This window comes from Mchenga conophoros, linkage group LG8 (genome assembly GCF_057382185.1).
Source record: "Mchenga conophoros isolate Kocher_MC1m ecotype Shallow Benthic linkage group LG8, M_conophoros_male_GT1.1, whole genome shotgun sequence".
NCBI classification, from domain to species: Eukaryota; Metazoa; Chordata; class Actinopteri; order Cichliformes; family Cichlidae; genus Mchenga; species Mchenga conophoros.
The window spans coordinates 21811131-21833640 of NC_140533.1; the positions used below are offsets into that span (position 1 = coordinate 21811131).

At 39.4% G+C, this 22510-nt stretch overlaps 2 protein-coding genes across 2 annotated transcripts in view; both read left to right on the plus strand.

The window, feature by feature from the left end:
* The window catches only part of LOC146568718 (protein kinase C epsilon type-like), a 53539-nt gene extending 49398 nt beyond the window's left edge, over positions 1-4141 (plus strand). Inside the window, exons 14-15 of the mRNA XM_085284944.1 lie at positions 595-741; positions 2299-4141. Coding sequence (XP_085141070.1) covers positions 595-741; positions 2299-2448 — 297 coding nt within the window. The 3' untranslated portion in view covers positions 2449-4141. The remainder of the gene's footprint in view (positions 1-594; positions 742-2298) is intronic.
* Positions 4142-4395: 254 nt separating this feature from the next.
* Positions 4396-15771, plus strand: LOC146568719 (endothelial PAS domain-containing protein 1-like). The gene is made up of 9 exons (XM_085284945.1): positions 4396-4612; positions 5453-5619; positions 8465-8712; positions 8799-8883; positions 9719-9819; positions 9929-10092; positions 10842-10948; positions 11040-11208; positions 12667-15771. The coding sequence occupies exons 1-9, from the start codon at positions 4587-4589 to the stop codon at positions 12728-12730; spliced, it is 1131 nt and encodes a 376-aa protein (XP_085141071.1). The 5' UTR covers positions 4396-4586; the 3' UTR covers positions 12731-15771.
* The last annotated feature ends 6739 nt before the right edge of the window (positions 15772-22510 follow it).

Sequence of the window (22510 nt, forward strand, 5' to 3'; positions counted from 1 at the left end):
AACAAACTTCAATGTCTAAAAGGCTCAATTCCAGCCCAGACTTGGCCAAGCTTTAACACAACAGCATCTCAATTAACAAAAACTGTTCCTGCAAGAGAAGAATTCAGTCTTGTGCTCACCGTTTTAACTTTCATTCAGATTTCTATCCTCAGAGCGTCACACGAGCAAATCAAACTCAAAGTGCACTTGATGCAAAGGTGTCATGCTGCACTTTCCTCGGACACTGAGGAGAATTAAAAAAAGGTTAAATGCAGTCATAAAACTGCAGTGAATCACAAAGTGCTCTTATAATGCCGAACAGACAGCAGAACAAAAGCAACGCGGTAAATAACACCGGCACTCTGCTGACCTGTTTGATCACTCTGCCAGTGACTCTGTGGATGCTAAAAACAAAGAGCCGTTTATGCCTCGGCTCTATTATTAGCACCAAAATGCTCCCCCCCTTATCTCCTCAATCCCGAATCCTTTGTCTTTACTTGTGCAAACAAAGATGTGAAGTGTATTTTGTTATGGATTAAACCACAGCTAATAGTTTTCAAGGTCCTGCTTTTCTGGAAGAATAAGTCCAAAAATACAAATGTTTTATTTGTGCAGTTCATGACAAAGAACCCGGCCAAGCGTCTGGGCTGCGTCGTGAGCCAGGGTGGCGAGGAGGCCATCAAGACCCACGCCTTCTTCAGAGAGATCGACTGGGTACTGTTGGAGCAGAGAAAAGTCAAACCACCCTTTAAACCCCGGATTGTAAGAGACACACACTCTGCACGAACTCACACAGGCCACAGTTTTACATGCAGCTATTTCACACATAAACCTTCAGTAATGCATCGTGTATTTGATACTAAACATTTTTCAAGGCTCAGTAGTTTTGTGAACTTGTGGATAGGTATCCGAATTATTATTCTTTAGTTTTAAATTTACTTGGAATGCTGAAAGACTATATACATGACATATACTGAGCAGGAACTACACCAGCAAACTAGCAAAATACTCAAAAAATACTAATTTATCATTCAGCCAAAATCTCAACTGTAGCAGAACGAAACATAAGCTGCAATGTTCAGGTAATATTCGCTAACATTACCTGGCAATGGCTAAACTAAAGAGAGCAGCACACAGCCAAAAAAAAAAAATGCTTCTTTTTCTTAGTCCACCAGGTGGTGCTGTTGAGTTTTGGGTTTCATTTGGAAGTTGGTAAAACAAAGATGGAGGCCTGAGAGAAGTGCTGTGTGTTTAAATCAGAGATGTTGCCTTTTTTAACAAGAAAGGGACAAAGGAGATGGATTTGTAAGGAGTGTCATGTGAAAATAAAATATTCTATGAATACTGTAAACATGAGGGCATATTTCATGCACTGCCATCCTCTCTGGTAATTCCTGCCTCTACTGCCGAGTTGGGGGACCTGTTCTTTGTACTTTGTTCTTTGTACCTGTACTTTGAGGTTTATTTTATCACCCCATTTGCAGTTAGTTGTTAAAAAGCTAATGTTAGCAAAGTATTTGAAACATTAGGGTAAGTGGGACCAGTCAAATAAGGTTTTAAAGCCCTGCGGTGGCTGTTATATTTTCACCACCATCTCTGCTGGTGTCAAGTTGCATCGTAGACTTTCATCTGGGATTGTTTTTTAATACTGTACGTCTCTTTTTGTCTCAAATATAAAATTCAACATCAACACCTTTATTACTATGCTGTCAAAAGTCTTCAGGTTAGCTTTCAGGAATTTTAAAGCCTAGAAAGCCTGAAGTTAAAGTAGGCATAAGCACGGAGATTGAAAAAGTATCTCAATTCGTTATGTTGAGTAATTCTCACAGTACCAGTCAAAGGTTTGGACACAGTCACCCATTCAGTTGTTTGCTGGCAGAATCGAAAAAGGGAAGTTCACATACTACGAGGTCAACTGAGAGTCATGACCTGCTTCCCCCTCCAGAATGGGCAGGCTTTAAGCGCACTCTGTCTCTGTCAATCATTCAAAAACAAGTAAATATGTGTTTTTAAAAAGTCTTTCGGTGTACTGAATTACTTTAATTTTAATATGTGTTTATTCATTTTGTTTGTGAAAGAAAGACTGTGCCATTTAGTCTCTAAAAGTAGCTTAAAAGGCTTGAAATCCCAATTTTGCTAATGCTAGATTTAAAAGGTTTGTGGCGTGTTAATTAAAGACCCCCTAAGAGAGCACCTTTCAAGGAACAGTAAGTCACAGTGGTCAGAAGGTGTCGCTGTCATGTAATTTTGAACGTTCTCTGACATCCTTCCCTCCGTCCGTGCCTTTGTGTGTGTGTTTTCGTGTGCATGCGTCTGCAGAAGACCAAACGAGATGTGAATAACTTCGACCAGGATTTCACCAAGGAGGACCCCGTGTTGACGCCCACGGACGAGGCCATTATCCGACAGATCAACCAGGAGGAGTTCAAGGACTTCTCCTACTGCGCCCCCGAGGAGACGCATACCTAACACATACACAAATACACACAGATCCAGCCACACTAAACTCGGTATGCACGCACTCACACATGCTGACACTCCATAGATCCATAAAATCCCTTTACAAATCACACACGCACACAAACACACACACACGGTCAGTCCTTTACTTTGAAGCTATTGGCTGTTGTTACTTTTGAGATATAATTTACTTGCATTGTGTTGTTGTTGTTGCCTGGGTTCATTATGAATATGAATATGAATTTAAATATGAATATGCACACGCTCTCACAAACAAACGCACGCACACATCGACACGCTCACGTGCGTACAAACACTACAATCCCAAGTTTTACGTGCCCTCGCGCACTCCTACAGTACAAGGTCACTGCACACGCTCAGACAAAACCAAACACACATACACACACCTACACTGCTTCTCTCCCCGGCACCTGTACACATGTGGACTGTGGGTGCTGGGTGCAGAGGCTTGTATATAGCCTGTGTTGAGTGGCTGTATCGTGCTGGTGTTGTCTGCTATTAAAGGAGCGTCGTGGCGCATGGACAAGCACCCTACCTGTGTTATTACTGTCCTTATTGTGGACCAGTTAGGGCCAAATCCCCTTTTGTGCAATACCCTGACTATCTATATATTTTATGGTTTGTTTGTTCATGTGCGCGTGTGTGTGTGTGTGTATGTGGTTTTTTTCTTCCTCAAAATGTGTTTTTTAAATTGTTTTTGTTGGATTATGGTATGACTGAAGTATTCACTCATTCTCTGTCCTTTGTGTACAAAGTGAATGTCGAGCTTACGAGTTACAGGCTATCGAACTAATTATGTCGAGCAGAGTGTTAGAGGCGGCCTGTGTAGCAGTGAAAAGCCCCATTTCCAGCTATTTCATCCGTCTGTTAGGTTCAGAGATTTGGTCTGCCCTTTTTGTGTGAATGTGGGCCTTTTTATTAATATTATTGTTATTATTATTATTATTATTGTGAATGTATATTTTCATGCGTGCGAATGTGTGAATTTCTTTTTTCCCCTTTTCTGTCTGTTTTTTAGCATTTCCATAGCAACCGTCAGTGTTTTCCCTTTCCTTGCACTCTATTTCAAAGCACCAATTCCCCTTTTCCACATCCAGCAGCTCTTTCAGCCAAAACCACACGCTTTATTTTTTCTGACTTTTGCTCTTTATGTTTTCAAGAATGGCTTTTTCTTTCTTATTGCTCTCTCTCGCTCGCTCTTTCTCTCTTTTTTATTCTAAATCGAATTATTATTATTATTATTGTAAAGTGTATCTGGAGAAATCCTTTGTGCATAATACTATAACTATACTATTATAGGTCTGTTACAGCCGGGTTGATAAGACGTGTTGAGAGCCAGCAGCTGAATTACCTCTCACTTCACACACACACACACACACACACACACACACACACACACACACATACACAATAAGCACCAATACAGACTAGCTCCTTTTCCACCTCCCCCTTCTTCTCACTTTCTATTGTGCAGACACACACACACTAAACACAGAAGGACTGTTGCGTACTGTACAGTGATCTGAAGATGAGCTGGTTGCTCTCTGTGCAGTAGAGTTGATGTGTAGTGAAGCTTTGTGCACCTGGTCACACTATCTTACTCTGTGCCAAAATGTAGTGCAACAGCCGGGCTAGTCCTGTCTGGTCTGATTCCAATAAAACACTGAGCTGTCTACATCAATCCCAGACTACATTGTGTCTTTTTCTTATTGTTCTTTTCCCCTTCTTTGCTTTAATCGATTCTAACCTGCTGCTGTTCAGAGGCAAATCTGTGGGATGCTCAAAAGTTTATGTAAGAGAAGAAGAAGAGGGGAGGGAGGGAGGGTGGAGTGGAGTGGAGGGAGGAGGAAAGAAGAGGGGAGGGAGATGCTTCTCATCAAGGCTGACCTATCATCACTTTTGGAGCCCTCTAGGTAATTTGCATGCCAAGGGGAGATGAGACTGTTTGGAATCCATTCAAGTCATCTGTGCAGCACTGTGGGTCTAATTGCCTGTCTGATGAACTAGTCTACCTGTGATGGTGCAAATTGCAGTGCAGAGATTCGCTGTTGTGCCGTGAACTCCTGCTGCCATCGCGCCTGCTTTCCTGAGCCGTCATTCACCATGCGAGACATCTGCGAGGCACGATGACAGCTGACAAGGAGAAGAGAAGGTAAAGCAGCGTGTTGCTTTGTTCATAGGGGCATTCATTTGGCAGCAATAAATCTTAATAGATCAAGTTTAAGTGAGTTGCCAGCTAACTGAGGTAAAGAAGTGAGGTCAAAGAGAGTGCTGTGGCCACTCTGGATGCCTCCGATCTTAACCACGGTGCACTGTTGACCTTCCACATCTCTTCATCAGTGGTGGGGGAACTATTAAAAAACAAAGACACTAAAAACTGCAAAAGATAGAATTCAAATACTTCAAGGTAAAGCTCTGGAATCAAATCTTTCAGTAGAAATGAGGCAATGTTAGCAGTAAAAACACTGAAGGTGAAGTAGGAATAAGCATGGAGATTGAAGAAGTGTCACATATTGAGAAATTCTCTAAACTCACACAGATTATGTCAAAAGTTCACAGTGTGATGAAGCTGAAACATGACTGTTTTTACAGTTCCTGTAAAGCTGAGGAACAATGTCACTTTATTTATTTATTTATTTTTCCTTACATCAGTTTGAACACAGAATCCAAGTCTGCAGAGTCACAACATTAGCAGGCAAAATGCAGAAAATGAACAATATTATCTTCCGATATCAAAGAGAGTACATTTTAAATAGTCTTTGAGAAAATGCACTTCATCCAGTATCATCTCACTTTTACTTTAGTGACTAAATGAGTGAGTTTTCTCTAGTTTATATGTATCTATGTTGTGTGCAGCATAGAGCATACTTGCAGTAAAATGGTGTTTATAAACTTACCTAACTTAATTTTAGGTAGTAAAATCTGATGTAAGTTTGATTGAGAGAAATTTAGTTCAGCCTTCTTTGCATTTCCTGACTTCTGCTTTCTGAAGAGCAATCAGCCGTGAGGCTGCTCGAAGGAGACGGCGAGTGGAGTCTGACGTGTTTGGGGATTTGTCTCGCCTCCTGCCGCTGCAGCCCTCCGTCAGAGCTCACCTGGACAAGCCCTCCGTCATTCGCCTGACCCTCAGCTACATACGCATGCACACTCTGCTCAAAGGTAACAGCGCACATGTGAAGACATTTAACACTGGCCTCTGTGTGTGAGATACACTCAGAGCAAACTGAATCACAAGGAGAAAAACACCACTTGAAGTCAGTAAATATACGCATTTACATATTTATGGCACCATTTATGTACTCGGCACTGATATTAGTTTGCAGGCTTTAGAGAAAATATAGTGAAATATAGAGAAAACCTTCAAATGATGTAAATGCTTTGTTTCCTTTATTTCTCCTGAAATCTGGGAAATTCATACAAAACACCCCCCCCCCCTCCCCAAATAGCTCACAAAGTGTAGAGAACAAGCACAAAAATAGCTAAAACTGAAGTGTTAACAGTGCTGTTCAAAAATAATGCGTTTCATAATACAAACAGATTTCCATTAAGGTGATATCCATAAATAAATACATGCAATTGGGCTGTTTAAACTATTTAATTCTTGCTGAGGTGTGTCTGGCCTATTTATTTATCAATCCATTATCCTGCCAAGAATCCCAGGAGTCTTTGTGTTTGCTCTGCGCCTGTCTCACAACAGTCAATCCATCCGCTTTAAATTCAGCTTGTGTTTGGGTTAAATTTGACCTGTTTTGACATTTAATAGCAGCACAAATGCTTTAAATGTTTCTAAAGTGACCTGAAACACACAGAAAATGACTAACATGACTAACAGGTGCTAAAAATATTTTACAAATGGATTTTACATCAATTTCAGGGAATCCTGCAACTGTGCATGCCATGTCTATGTGTATTTCATATGGGACAGTAGTGACAGTTCAAGGTGGACCTCAACACAATTGTATATGGTGTTTCTCTACTCAGTTTTAGCATTTAAAGTGTTTTCTTCCTCCAAGCCTCATTCACACATTCATACACAAGCCTTTTATCGAAACCCAGTTGCCGTTAACCACACATTCACACACTCATATTCATACTCTGATGGAAGTATTAGGGGGAGCTCATAGCTCTACCACCTGACCCAAAGAAATCTGCTAACAGAGTAAGAGTAAAACAGCATAAGAGTGATCATATATGGAGCACATAAGGAAGAGCAGTCGTACAGGGGTCACAGGATCTGTTGACACAAACACAAGATCTGAAATTTTTCGGCATGGCGGTGGAGTGGTTAGTACAGTTGCCTCACAGTTCCTGGTTTAAATTTTCTGTGTGGAGTGTACGTGTGCTCTCTGGGCCTTCAGGGGTTTCCTTCAGTTTCCTTTTGGCCCGTCTCCTCGTCTCCTCCCACGGTTCAAAGACATCCATGTTAGGTTAACTGGTGAGTCGAAACTGGTTGTGGATGTGAGGCAGAATAAAGTGCTTGAAGTAGATGGAATAAAGCGGTGTATTAATGTGTGGTTAAAGTGTGAGTTGTAGCTAAAAGTGCTTTGTGTGGTCAGAAGAACTAAAAAAGCACAACACAAATGCAAGGACATCACGTGAGCACCCACAACGGAGCAAAATAATCTAAAAATAAACAAGTTAGAATTAAAGTCTGAAATCAGTCTGATTCGAGTTGAAACTAACTGAGATTATGAAGCTAACCAAGCTGCCAGTTCAGTGAGTGTGGAAAACACACGTGTGAGTCCCACATGCAAGATTTCCTACTGATGCTTTTAATGTGCAGACTAATCCTTTTTTTAAGCATTTTGTGTGTTTCAACTAACAATTAATCTCTAATTAACACTGATAATTATAAATGGCAGTTTTAATGATGTAAGAGTGAGGAAATGGTTAACAGCTGTAATGGTTATATAATAAAGCTCAACAGTTCACGTTCAGTAAAATACATTTAAATCATTATGGCTGTCTTAGGACATGAGGTTTGGTGATTACAGTGTTTTTTCTCTTTTTCTCTTACATCTAATAAATAGATTAATCCTCTATTTATTACCATCACAGAGACTATTTGTACAGAGTTGTAGTTCTGAGTCAAATCTTGGCTCCACACTTGGACATGAAATATGAGCAGTATGAAAGGGTTATGTAAGGCCATGTGCAAATTCATGTTTTCATCCCTTCATCCCAGAATATTGGGTTAATTCAACTTGATTTAATATTTTAATATTATTATTATTATGTGGTTTTCAGTGCCCCACTTCCAGTGGCTCAGTGTCCACAAACCACTACCATAACTTAACCCCAACACCAAGTCTTAGCACGGCAGATATTTAAATATGTGTGAAAAACCAAAATGATTTAGTCACTCTGAAAATCTAAAACTCAAGCTGGTTCTCACAGAGCAGAGAAGCACACCCGTTTTTGTTTTTGCTTTTGTTTTTGTTTTTGTCAAATTGTTTTTTCTTTTGTTTCCTGTGTGAGTTAATTTCACTCAGTCGTGCCGTTTAGATCATCAGTTCTCAAGAAAGCTAAAAACCACAATCTGTCAGTTCTGCACAGCCGTGTTGTGAGCAGACACCTTGGCCATCTCTTTAAAATTAGACACCTATAAAATTTGATGCTTTGCCGCACGTGCTGCATTTAGAAAACATCTGTCAATTGTATATACAAAAAATTAACAAGGGTTACACTATTCATAAAAAGGAACTGGACTAATAAAGACAAGTTAGGATAACAGGCTCGTGTAGTTTTTTCTGCTTACTTAAAAGGTTTTCAGATTAATACATTGTTAAAATGTGGAGATGCAAAAAAAAAGTGAAGAAAAAAAATTCAACGGGCTTGTGGGTTTTAGATTCAGATTGGTTTTAGAAAGAGGAAGTCTAAGATAACACAAGTACTAACAGCTGAAGCAAACACACAAAATGAAAAAGGAAACGCATCTTTTGTTATCCACTGAAAATGTAGACTAGAAAGCTTTGTCATATAAAAAACACTCTGTTTGTCTTAGAAAATGATGGGATAAATGCCGGGAGTAGGCACATGATAACATATCAGCAAGCGGTGGAAGGTGGAGATGAACAGAGCGGCTGTGACGGAGCACAGGACGAAGAGGAGAAAGACACAGAGGAATTCGAAGCCTCGCAGGAGACAAACATGTACCTGGGGATCTTGGAGGGATTTGTCATGGTCTTGTCCACTGAGGGAGACATGATCTTTCTGTCTGACAATGTCAGCAAGTACATGGGCCTGACTCAGGTAAATAAACCCACATATATTCTTACTATTCTTTTAAATAACCAGTAGGATTCAGGACTGAAATACTCTTCTATGTTTTCTCAAAGACTGAGTTGATGGGACACAACATTTTTGAATATACTCATCCCTGTGACCATGAAGAAATCAGAAGTAATCTGCGTCTAACAGCAGGTGGGTATTTGAACATCAAGGATATACGTTTTTCATATATGTTGGACACCATTTCAAAGCAAATATCTAATCAGCCAATCACACGGCAGCAACTCTGTGCATTTAGGCATGTAGATGTTGTCAAGGCGACCCACGGAAGTTCAAACTGAGCATTAAAACAGCAACTCAAATACCCACTCGTAGCATCCAAGACACGCAGAAGAGCATCTCTAAATCCACAACATGTTAATTTGAAGCAACTGGTTTACAGCAGCAGAAGACCACACTGGGTGCCACTTCTGCCGGACTCACCAAAATGGGACAAGGAAGATTATAAAAACATCACCTGCTCTGATGAGTGTCAGTTTCTGCTGCAACATTCACATGGTATGGTCATGATTTTGTGTAAACAACATTAAAGGATGGATCTATCCTGCCTTGAATCAACATTTCAGTCTGGTGGTGGACGTATAATAGTGCGGGGGATCTTTTCTCGTCACACTTTTGGCCCTTTATGACCCACTGAACCAAATGACGCACTTTAAACACCAGAGCCTATCTGACTATTTCCATTGAGCATGTACTGATGACAGGTTCTTGTCTCAAAGCTCAAATCATCTCAAGCTGGTTTCCTGAACATGAAAATGAGTTCACTGTACTCAAATAGTCTCGACAGTCACCACATCTCTTCAATGGAATGGGAGATTCCCATCATTGATGCGTAGCTGATAAACCGGCAACTAAAGAAGTTCTGAAGCCATAAAGGTGGTTTAGCATATTGTACCTAACAAAGTGTCCAGTGAGTATATAATCATACAGCTTTGTCCATGTGGCTAAATTAATTACTTATTTTTAGAGGAAGTTTGGTACGGTGAGAAGAGGGACTTTGTCATGAGGATAAAAAGTGCTCTGACTCACAGAGGAAGAACCGCCAACCTCAAGTCGGCTACTTGGAAGGTTCGTGAGAAACAGTATCGCTTAAAAATATCTTTTTTAAAAATGGCCCCCTGGTCTACATCATGATGATTTTTTATCACACCTCCCATTTCCAACTCTGTGAGTTCAGGTTCTGCACTGTCAGGGCCGAGCAAAGGTGTGCGTGGACCCGTCTGCAGTTTCCTGTCTGCTCCTGACCTGTCGGCCTCTGCCTCTCTCACACACCCTGCTCAGCAGATACACCTTCACCAGCCAGCACAGCATGGACATGAGGTTTACCTATTGTGACCAGAGGTGTGTACATGCATTCAACCAAAGGTGGAATTTGTTGTTTATTAAAAGGATTGTCTTTTTGTAATTACTCTTCAACTAGTAGCTTAGATTAATTAGTGCTTGTGAATAAGCGGAAATAAGTAACAACGGGAAAAAAACCCCAACAAAAAAACCCCCATGCAGAAGCATTTTTAACCACCATATATATTACTTTAATACATTTAAAATGAATGCAGGATGTTAAGTTGAAAAACAGGAACATGTCTGGTAATCTTATTATGCAGTGCTGGATATTATGAAATTATATTTTTTCAAAAAGGGACAATTTTCGAAGCCAATTCAGCGCCAATTTTGTTTAAAAACTGTGCTGCATTAAGTGTTCTATCTGAACCCTCAGCCAAGAAAGCTCAACCAAAAAATCGGCTACACTATACAGTTCAAACATTAAAGTAGAAATCATTAAAACAAGTTTCATTATGATTCTGGTTAGAAAATCCTGATATGTCATAGTTATAGCAGATTGGTAGTTAATAACCTTCAGTGTAACACATTTCAGGGCCTGACCTATGTTTATATAAACAACTCTGTGGTTATAATGCAAACCCTTGCCAGCTGAGAATGAGTGCACAGCATAATGTGTGACTGTATGAAAACTGTGCAGTTGTTTGTAAAGGCAACAGTGACTGGTTTATTAACATGATTTTAATCCTCAGTGTTGCTGACTTGCAAAATAAAATCATTTTGCCTCGTGTGTGTTTCTGTGTGTGCAGAGTGACTTCTCTTTTGGGCTACAGACCTGAGGAGCTGCTGGGCCGCTCCATCTATGATCTCTGTCACGCACTGGACACAAGCTGTTTGAACAAAAATCATCTAAACCGTAAGCACTGACACACAGACACAGACGTGCACGCGCACACACTACACTCCTATAAATACTTAACTAACTAACTTAACGTAATTCCCCGCAGTGTGTCTGAAGAACCAGTCAGTCAGCGGTCAGTACAGGATGCTGGTGAAAGGTGGAGGTTACGTCTGGGTGGAGAGTCACAGTGCTGTCATCCCCAGCGTCCGACCCTCCAGGTCCAGACCTGGCATCCCCCAGCCGCTCTGCATCCTCAGCGTTACCTACGTCCTCAGGTGGCCATCACAGTAAACATGTTATTGGCTTTATTTCTAACCAGATTGGTAGCTCCATTGTCACCTCCTGACCCAGGACCAGGCCCTATCTCTTAACCCAAATCAATTTTAAGAATCATTTCTGGTGGTTTACCCAGACTACAGTGATGCATTAACTTCCAACATGCGACTCTGACAATAAACGATCCTTTCAGTGATTAATGGTCAACCAATTTCAACCAGTCCACAAAAATGCCTACCACAGGTCTTTATAACATCCAGGGTGTTTGCACAACCTGGAGCACTGATGTCCCAAATGGAAACGTGCTAATGGGAAAGGGATTAAAAAAGGTGTTTGCAGGTAGATTTGTACGCCATAGCATCTATTATTTGTGAAGGGGAGAATATGAATCGAATAACTTAAAGCAACATATTATTATCTTTGAGGCTGTAACTAAGGATGATAAGTTATTGAAAATTAATTTGTTGATTATGTCTTAATAGAGAAATGTAGTATGATGACCTGTAGGGTTCCTCAGTAGTCTGGGCCTGGACCTCCTGTTTTCTTTATACATGTTACCCCTGAGGCATGTCATCCACAGCAATGGTGTGAGTTTTCCTTTTTATGCAGATGACACACAGATGCGCGTCTATTTTAACCTCAGTGACATTCTCTTAAAATCAAATCATTGAGTGACTGCAACCAATATATTAAATGCTGGATGATACAGAAGTTCTTGGAACAAAATATGGATAATTAAAACTGAAGTAATTGTTACTGGCCCCAGTGAATCTGACACGCTCACATGGACGCACCTGAACTCCGTGTCTGTAAAGTTGGGCCAGTACTGTAAAATCTTTGGCATCAGCTTTAACAACCAGGTCACACTGAATAACTTTTCAGTTCAGTTTTTCAGTCTCGTTAAAGTAGCTTAGGAAACTTATCAGCTCAGTTTTATTCAAAAGAAATCTAGAGAAAATCGCACATTTCTGGGTTGGATAAGTAAAACGCAAACTATTGCTGATTAGAACTGAAACTTCTTACTAAAATCAAAAAAACAACACATCACTCCCGTTCCGGCTTCACTTCACTGGTTAACTGTTAATTTTAGAACTGATGTTGTTGTTGAATTTTAAGGCCAGCTGGCATCTGACATATTTGCCTGGTTTAAAGCTGCTGGGCAACCCACAATCATCGGTTGAGAGTCAATGGTGATCTGGCTTTTTCTGTTAGGAGATCCATTCTTTGAGACAATCTTTCTTTGAGATAAGCTGTTTTTTTTCTCCATCTTGTCTCCCAAAGCACTTGGGAACTTTCTTTTAAAGAAATTCATAAAATATAAAATATCTCCTTTGCAAAAACTCAGATAAAAGTGAAAACTCTGAAGGTAGAATGTTTTTTTGTCGTTGCTGTTTTAATACAACTCAGAGTGCTGTTATTTACAGATGTTTAATATTGTGTGCATGTGTGTGTCACAGTGGTGTGGAGCAGCCATCTCTGCAGCTCTCCCTGGACCAGACTATCCACAGATATTTGAATTGAAATCGAGATCTGAAGAGATGTCTGCGAAACCCTCCGTCCTTCTGGGAGCCCTCATCAATTATTTCTATTAATCAAATTTCATAAAATTTTTGACTTTTAAAATCAGAGTGGCTGACTCTGTGTCTTGATGCAGATTATTGTATGCATTATTTGATGAAGAGTGTTTGGATTTAGACTGTTGTTTGTTAATTACATCCACAAACTTGTAAAAGGATGTTTTGTTAGTTCAGGTAGATATGTTGTTGTATTTGGAGTTTTTCCCTTCACAGTTTCTGTCTTACACTTTTGCAGAATTACTGCAGTATGACAGCTTCTCATTCTCTAAAACAAAAAACTGAAAGCCTAGGTGTAGACTGTGGTTGATAGTCAGTTGACGGGGTGTTCTGAGAGTTCAAATATGTTGATGAAAGCAGGCAGTTTGACTTTTTCTTGACCTCCCTGGGCCTGACCTTACTTCCTTTGGGGTTTCCTTCTGAGCCACCTGACACGTGGGGTGACATCTGACTGCCAGCCATAATGCAGCGCGCACACAGACACACAGACATGCACATACACACACATACAGGCTATATAGAGAGAGATACGCATTGTGCTGATGTGGAGATGTGAGTAGACGCAAGTCAAAGCCACAGCTTCCTGAATAGAAACACACGATAGGAAAGTTCTCATGGGAACTCTGTCAACTTTTAACCTCTTGGCCTCTAAATGCACGCAACACACACACACACACACACACACACACACACACACACACACACACATACACACACACCAGGCTGTTTCGAGTTTCAGTTCAGTTAGTTTTACTACTATTGAATCAAAGTGAATCAAAACATTCACTGTAAATGAAAACAGTCCGAAAAATTACAAAGAACACATGATGAATATAGTTTTGTTAATAAGAAAATTATGAAAACCCCAAATTATTTCTCTGTGTCCGCTGTTCACAAACATATGTTGTTATACCAACATAGCACCTGCTGAATGAGCATGCTCTTCAGCTCCTCCTTTGCATCTCTGCTGTAACTGTGATCCAGGAAGCACTGATGTGGTTATTCACGGTGTCTAGACTTCTCTGGTAAAACATAACTGTGCTGAAAGTCGTTTTAGCCACCATAGTTATATATAAAACTAGTGTTTCACTGACTTTATTTCAGCATATGTTGAACCCTTTGAAGTTATAATGCTTTGTTACGCATCAAACCATTGTTTCTCAACATTTTTTAGCGATGTACCCTGAGCTTAAAATACTTTTTCCACCAAGTGCAACCTCAAACCAAAAACAGAAAAGAAAAAAATGTGAGAGATGAAAAAGAACCCCCATAACTGCGTATAACATTAGATTAACAAGAAGATGATATCATAGGTGTACAATCGGAGTCTCTCTGCTAAGTTGTGCTTAAATTGAATGACAAACATGGGCTGTTTTTTCACCAAGGATCTTAGTCATCTGTAAACAAATGTCAGTTGCTTTCACCTTTTGTGAGGCTTAACGGCCGTTGACTTTGTCATAACATTGGAAACAGAACTTTCCAGACTTATTTTTCATTAAACTTACAATTTATTTCATAACTTGGGGGAACTTGAAAGCAAAAACTGACATAATCGAGACTATCTCAAAAATGATGCTCTTATTTGGGGAAAACTCAGCAAAGGACATTGGCTGTCTCAGTGTTGGAAGAAGATGGAGTCTCCCAGCATATTCATCTATGATGCTAAAAGAATCAAGTGCCTCCAGTGCTGATAGCCTAAAGGGAAAAAGGTGGCACATACACGAAAATGGTTCTGATTAAGCACGTTTGTTGACATGACCAGAATAAATTTAGATTTTACAACTTTTTCCTGTAGTTTTGTTCAAGTTCTGCCCATTTAGCTTTGGGTAATTAGCACTGGAAAATACTGGCTCCAACTGATAACTCTGGTCATTAGATTTTTTTTTTTAATGGAAGGTTTCTTTGCAAAGGTAGTTCTTGTTAAATCTGGGAAAGTAAAAACAAGGAAATGTAAAAGTCAAACGCTGTCTGCGAGTTGGAATTTGCTAATTCATTCAGTATGTGGAGTAAAAGCTCTTGTTACAAAACAAACAAACAAAATAACAGCTTGTCATTTTTTTAGAGCTTTGTCACTAAGTGGTATGACAGAATAACAGAAACAGAATAAACAGAAACACAATATCACAGCAGATGTGAAGGTAAAATTATTAATCAAGCAAATATTTAATGTTTTAACTAATCTTATCTCATTGTCCCACTATCCAAACATATGAAACCAAATTTATGTTTTAATGTTATTTGTACATTTTCTTTCACATTTTCTTGGCTCAGGAAGCTCATTGCAGTTTCAAAGTAGAAGGCCTGCAATGATTTGCATTCTCATCCTCACACTGATGCAGTGACACCAGAATGTGGGAACAATGTTTGCACCATCTAGTGTTGAATGCTAGTCACTGAAGCAAACCCAGTCGCAGTGTTAGTTGAAACTTTCATCAGTCTTTTTAGTTTTGGCTACAGCTTAATGTTCTGCATGGATCAAAACCATCTCATGTGACTTGTGATTCTGGAAAGCATCCAACAACAATAGTTTTTATTTACGTGCTCATAAAAAGCACAATAAAAAAACATTCATATTACTTTTAATGTGTATTTACCTTTTTACTATCCGAAACTTATGGATAGATTTAATAAGATAAGATAACCTTTATTAGTCCCACACGTGGGAAATTTGTTTTGTCACAGCAGGAAGTGGACAGTGCAAAAGTTATGACGCAAAAATTAGAATACAATAAGAATAAATACAGTACACAACTGTACAGAATAGAATAAAATAATATACTATATACAGTAGAATAAAATAGAATAAAAATATACAATAAGATAAAAATAGAATACGAATGCTATATACAACTGAGTAAAAATACAACGATGCCAGAAAAGATTATTGCACTTAGTGTTATTGCACATGTGTGGATGTGTGTGTTTGTTCAGTTAAAGTCTTTGTTGTGGAGTCTGACAGCAGTGGGGAGGAAAGACCTGCGAAATCTCTCCGTCCCACACCGTGGGTGCCGCAGTCTCCCACTGAAGGAGCTGCTCAGTGCTGTCACAGTCTGCTGCATGGGGTGGGAGATGTTGTCCAACAGGGATGACAGCTTAGCCGCCGTTCTCCTGTCACTCACCACCTCCACTGGGTCCAGAGGGCATCCTAGATCAGAGCTGGCCCTTCGGATCACCCTGTTCAGTCTCTTCCTGTCCCCAGCAGAGATGCTGCCGCCCCAGCAGACCACACCATAAAAGATAGCAGAAGCCACCACAGAGTCATAGAAGGTCTTCAGGAGTGGGCCCTCCACCCCAAACGACCTGAGTCTCCACAGCAGGTACAGCCTGCTCTGCCCTTTCCTGTAGAGGGCGTCTGAGTTATGAGTCCAGTCCAGTCTGTTGTTCAGATGAACACCAAGTAATGAAAGAGTCACCAGAGGTAGAGCTTTTCTGGATTCTTGAAGAGAATCTGAGAGGATTATTTTGCTAAATTGTACATTTCTTATCATAACTACAGTGGCCCTGAGAGGTCTTTTAAGCATGTCACAGCGAAATCCTTCACGTTTTAGTTTTTGACACTTCCGCAGCTTTTCTGCCACATTATTGTTTCCCTTAAATCACTTCTGTTGTGCATTTTTCCAAGTGATTAAGTTGCATTGCGTTCGACCTCCCAGGGCTACTATACATGTCTTTACAAAGACCTTTCAAATATACAGTAATACGAAAGATATCTGACGTTTTCTTTAGCTTATTAGACTAATAAATCACAAATTAATCCCACTCCAGAAAATCTTTGAATCCATTGAGTACATTTTGCATGGAACATAACTACCTGTTTGCAATGCAAAAAGTGTTTCTTCATATGCTATTATGTGTAAAGACCCTCAGGTTATCAACTTCCTGAAACAAGTTGTTTTTGTTCTCTTCTGACTGAGAACAAACAGGTCTGAATAGCAGGTGGGCGGACCCCCCTGTGCTTACAGTGCTTGAAATGACCATATTAAGAATATCTGCTCTCAGTGACATCATAAAAATCCAAGAGCCCTCAGAGTTGTCTGAATCCTGAGCCTTAGACTCACAGACGTTAATTGTAAATCTTACTATTATTATTGTTATTATTAATTAGGTTTTGGCCATCCACCTTTTTTAAAAGCATGTATACAGAAACCAATGAAAAGTGAAATAGGCCAACTTAAAAACAAATTAAAGGGAATTGAAGATCAGTAACATTAATAACCAATATAAGTCCATATTTATAAATATTGATTCTTTAATGAAGGATATCATAACATACGCAGCAATCACAACATCATGACATAACACCATAATCAAAGAAAACATGGGGAAATAATATTTTGTAATCTTTTTCAACATGCTATAGTTCATCAGATTTATTAGGTGTACTGTAACCATATTGGTTGTCAAGGTGACCCAGATGACCGTTGCTGCCTTGCACATTGCTTCAGAGCCCTGTTCACTGCGGTTTCACCAAGTGTTCAGCCACACAGAGTGGAGATAAGAGGTGGAGGAGGCAGAGTCCAGTTTCGTCAGATCCCATTTTACATTCTAGTTTCACAACGTTCTCACGCAGGAAGGCAGGAAGACCAGGTTTAAACTCATATGTGCTTCCTGGGAGAGCAACACATGAGTCCTCTGGGTCTAGCCCTGTTTACGTCAAGCCCCCATTACCTTTTCCTACCCTCTTCTCCTCCCCCGACACACCCCTATGGTTGGGTGGGTGTTGTCAGGCCCTCAGCCAATGACATTACAGCGAATACCCTTTGAACAAGCCACGATAAATCAATCTGTGTCACTGGAGGGAGGAAAACAGGCAGAGGGAAGGATCTTAAAGATAAACTGGAAAGCATTGCTATAGTGATGAGAAAGAACTTTGCACTAATATCCTAATGAAATGAAGACCTACAGTTTCATGTAACTGTTAGTAATTATTTTATTGTGGAATTATAAAAACATATCTAGATGGAAAAGTGCGTGAAAACAGATATGAATGAAAGTGACCTCTGGTGGTCTGTTCAAAGTTCTCGGACTGATTTCGGTTTTACGTGTCAGCCAAAGAACAGGATTCACTGCCAAAGAAATAACCACGACTTCCTTACATTTTGCATTTATATGTTTTGCTTAGTTGGTTAGAAAATGAAGAAACTTGTATCTTAAATCTCACAACGCAGTCTTATGCGGTGATGACAACTGTGTGCTTAATGGAAGAAACTGTCTGCAAGTTGGAATTTGCTACTTCATTCAGTATGTGGAGTAAAAGCTCTTGTTACAAAACAAACAAACAAAATAACAGCTTGTCATTTTTTCAAAGATTTGTTACTGTGTTACATGACAGTTGTGCATGGACAGGAAAGTTGGGAGAGAAGAACTATGTATATGTCACACTGTGGTTAAATGGTGAGTAGGTTTGCAATCTGTCTAATCAACAGATATTGCCTGAGAATTTATATGTCTGATTTTTCAGGCTTATGATGCGGCAACATGTATTACTTCAGTTATCATCTGTTTGTGTAAGATCTAAGATGTGTTTCTTATTGTTCATGTTGGTCACAGTCATGTGACCTGTCACAGGTGATTTAAGATGTGTTTTACTGTCTGAAGAAGAGCAAGTATGCTCAAAATGTTACAAGGTGCTAGAGGCGATAAATAAGCTAATTTGAGACGTGCCCCGTATGATGGTGAGAATGTGCCTGGATTTTTTTTTATCCTGTTTTAGAGGGTAAAGGGAAGACAGCAAATGGCCTGAGCCAGATTCACATTATGTATTTTTATTATTTAGTTCCAAGGTACAGCACTTTGCATCATCTGTGGTGGTTTTAAAGTGCTTTATAAATAAAGATGCTGATGAATTACTCAAACCAACCTGTTTGACACCCAACAATCATGTCGTGTTCTAACTCACTTAAATCCCATTTCTTCCCAATCAGATGCTTGGTTTGAATTTACTATCATGTGACTTGCTGATTTGCATTTTGTATCTTTAAATTTGATGATGTGGAAAATCTTTATCTTCTTTTTTCATTTTTTTCTGTACCTGAATGGGATTGAATACATTTGCACATGCACGCAGAAAGTGAATCTAATCTTATCTTATGTGCAGAGTCCACATGTGTAAGCACAGGTCGTTCAGACAAGCTCAGCACTGGTTCTTTGTAGAGTAGCGGATCATTTACACACACATATGTTTGTGTGTATGCGTGTAATTATGTCAGCATGTTAGGAAAGGTCGTCACGCTATCTTGGTTGTGCTTTATCAATGGGAGTGAATCGAGTGTCATGTTTAACGAGTAAAAGTGTGGAGCATTAGCATTTTTATAAATTTATGTTGATATAATGGCTACTGCTGTGAAGTGAGACAGAGATTTACAGCAGATATATCTCTAAATCGCACTCCATTGGGTCTGACTGTTTTTTATGTTTTATGCATAAAATACCAGAAAAAGCTTCGCTGATCGGAAGATCAGCAGGTTGTTCCTGTGATACCCCCCTGCCCTTCTGCTGACTCAAGAGACAACTTGAGCAACCTGGTAGTGACGTCAAACTCTGTGGAGGACACCAGGACACCAGGACAGCCTCACCTCCACAGACACACACAAATTAAGTACTATTTAAAAATACAACAGATCCTTTGTACTCCTTTTGTTCATAGGTCCATAAATTTTCAACCCACTCAAAATTTGTATTAGAAAAGAACAGAAGAGTAATTTTGGAAAATTATTACATGTATCTGTTTAGAGTGGAGTTTGCATGTTGTCCCTTTGCCTGCATGGGTTTCCTCTGAATGCTTTTGAATACATCCTCTCACAGACCAGAGACATGCTTGTGATTCTAACTTGGCCATGGATGTAAGTATGTAACAGAGTGCTGAATGGTTAAAATTTGACACGTCTAAAGCGCTCTGAGTGGTCATAAGATTAGATAAGCAGTATAAATCTCAGTGCATTACATTAACTTACACATTTAAGGACTAAGCACATGGTAAAATATGAATAAATAGTGGAAAATGGAGAAGATTGGAGCATTTTATGTGGGGGATGGGATTAAGAGGAAAATTCAAGTCCTCGGAGGAGACAAACATGTACCTGGGGATCCCGGAGGGATTCGTGATGAATTTGCGACCTAATGTCATTCACACATGTGCAAACCACGAGTTCCCAAAATTATGACTTTAACCACAAACAGCTGCACAGATAAACTTGCAGGAACAGCATTCATGCATAGACAGATCACAAATAAAAGGTGGGCGTTTTGCTTGTAGAATGACATTTGTAGGGACGACGGCGTATCAACAAAACTGCTAGGTCTACAGGTGCTATATTATTAGGTTTTAGTTTAGTTTTTTTCCTGTATCAGCTCTTGAAATCCAGTGTTGAAACTGTCAAAAACCAATCATTTGCTGTCAAAACTGCAAATTTTAAGCTTTTATTCTCAGCACGCTGGTGAATCTCACCTGAATGTCTCAGTTTGCAATGTTGCTCTACCTCTTTGGTCAAGATTAATAACTAAATTTCTGGTGGTCCTCCAGCAATTTAGTGCCACTAAACATGGGCTTATGCTGACTTCCAGTCGAGCAAGAGGACAACATGAACCAGGAGTCCTATTATAGCTTTGTCAAGGGAGGGCAAGGTGTGGATGCATCGCATTTAATGTCTGGTGGCACGAATTAGGCCATATCTATAAACCTTAGCTTTGCTTTATGTTCTTTCTTTATATATTTCTTGGGCTTACAGCCTTTGTTGTGAGACAACAGCGGTGAGAAGACAGGAAAGCTGGTGAGAGAGAAAAAGGGGGGAAATTTTAACCAGGCTATTTAAACATGTTTATGTTTTTGATTTAAACAAAGGCTATGTCATAATGCCATATTGCAAAGGCAATATGGCATTATGACATACTGGCCACCTGTTAAACCTAGTGAGCTAGACTTTCACTCTGTTTTGTATTATTTCTTACTCTGAAATGAAAGCATGCTAAATATGAAAACAAACAGAAGTGATAAATTGGCTTTAGTTTCTTTTTCACATTATTCAACTGAATCTGACAATAATTATTTGTGCTAACTGTCACAAACTGGAAATGACCAGATCACTTCCCTCATTAATTATTGATGCCTGTGACTGAGGTTAATGACTGATTCAGGCACAATGGGCCTTTTGAATATCTCGCGTCTGACTCACCCTCTCGCTTCTCTCATGGCTGCGTGTCGCTCGCCCAGCAGATCAGGGAACTGCTGATGACAGCAGACGAGGCAGAGAGATCCTTTGATCAAACCACAAAGTACAAAACTATATCACTGTGGCCCCTGAACAAAAGCTAATGAATGACCAGGCTGGTGCTCGTCGTGTAGCTGCAAGCTTGCTGTCAAGATTAATGTCTTGAGGTTTTACTTAGAAGGGAAGAAAAACAAACAAACAACAAAGACTCATTCATAATTTGAACCATAAACAAGAAATAAACTTGTTTACTTGTTACCTAAATGGGCTTCAAATATTACAGCTTCCTCCAGCCTAACATGAATTTATTACAGAAACTAATGGAGTTGCAATATGGCATTTCAGATCTTTAAATCTCTGCAGTCTTCGTATCTGAATCGTTCCTGACAGAAATATTTAATTCTGCGTTCTTCTTAACCTTAAAGTGGAGTGGTGGGGTCATTTATGACATATTCATATACTGTTGTAATATTTTTTGATTCTAACAGTGCTGTCAGTCTACGTCTTCTACAACCTTTCAGGGTTTGTTACAAATTGTTTTGGGTTTTTTTTTCAATATATAAGATTTGATTCAATTGTAATTTTGCACTTATAATCACTACATTGTAACATTTTGAAGGTAACCATGGCTGAAAGTCCTATAACCAGGTTCAGAAATATGTTGAAATGCATGCAGGACAGGCTGTGGACAAACTTGCTGTTATCAGTGATTTTTGGAAAAGATTTGTTGCCGTTACACAAATACTATAACCCCAGCACTGATCTTTGTGTAAGATAAACAGTTGCAGACTGGTGCAGTTTAGTTGTATCTCTTCTAAATCAGCCGCAGCAGAAAAATCTGGGAGAACTGTGATAGCAAAAAAAACAAAAACATAATTAAATACATGTAAACATTTTAAAATATCTGTACTAGTCATTCTATAATAATACTCCAATTCATTTAATAACATAATAATATACACATAATAATCGGTATCAAGACATCACTTTAGAACTGATTTCCAGTCTTACTGCTCACTCTTTGTGGTCTCTTACCATGTTAAATACATCCCCTGAGTAATACATAAGGCTGCTGAGATTCCCAGGCAGAAGTAGATGCCTTTTACCAATCAGAAGAAACCAGGATGGAAGAGTCAGTGCCGCTCCTTAAAACACACGCTCAGCTGCTGTAGTTTTATACAACATTTGGTTTTCTTTCTATGGTTTATCCAGCACCGACCTGAGGCATAAGCAAACTAAACAGCTGCTTGGAGGCTCTAGAGCACTTGAAATGTCACACAAGAAGGTTTGATGATAACTGAGAAGAATACAGTGTTATTGAACTAGGAAAAGGAGGAGGAAATGTTGAGATCCTTAGATAGATGGAAATTTTAAAAAAGAGGAAGAGAAGAGGAGCAAAAGTGTGTAGGTGTTGGTAGGTCTTCCTGATTTCTCAGGTTTTTGCATATTTGTCACACTTACATGTTTTACATCATTAAAAAAAAGACAAAGATAAACAGTGTAAATACAAACGCTGTTTT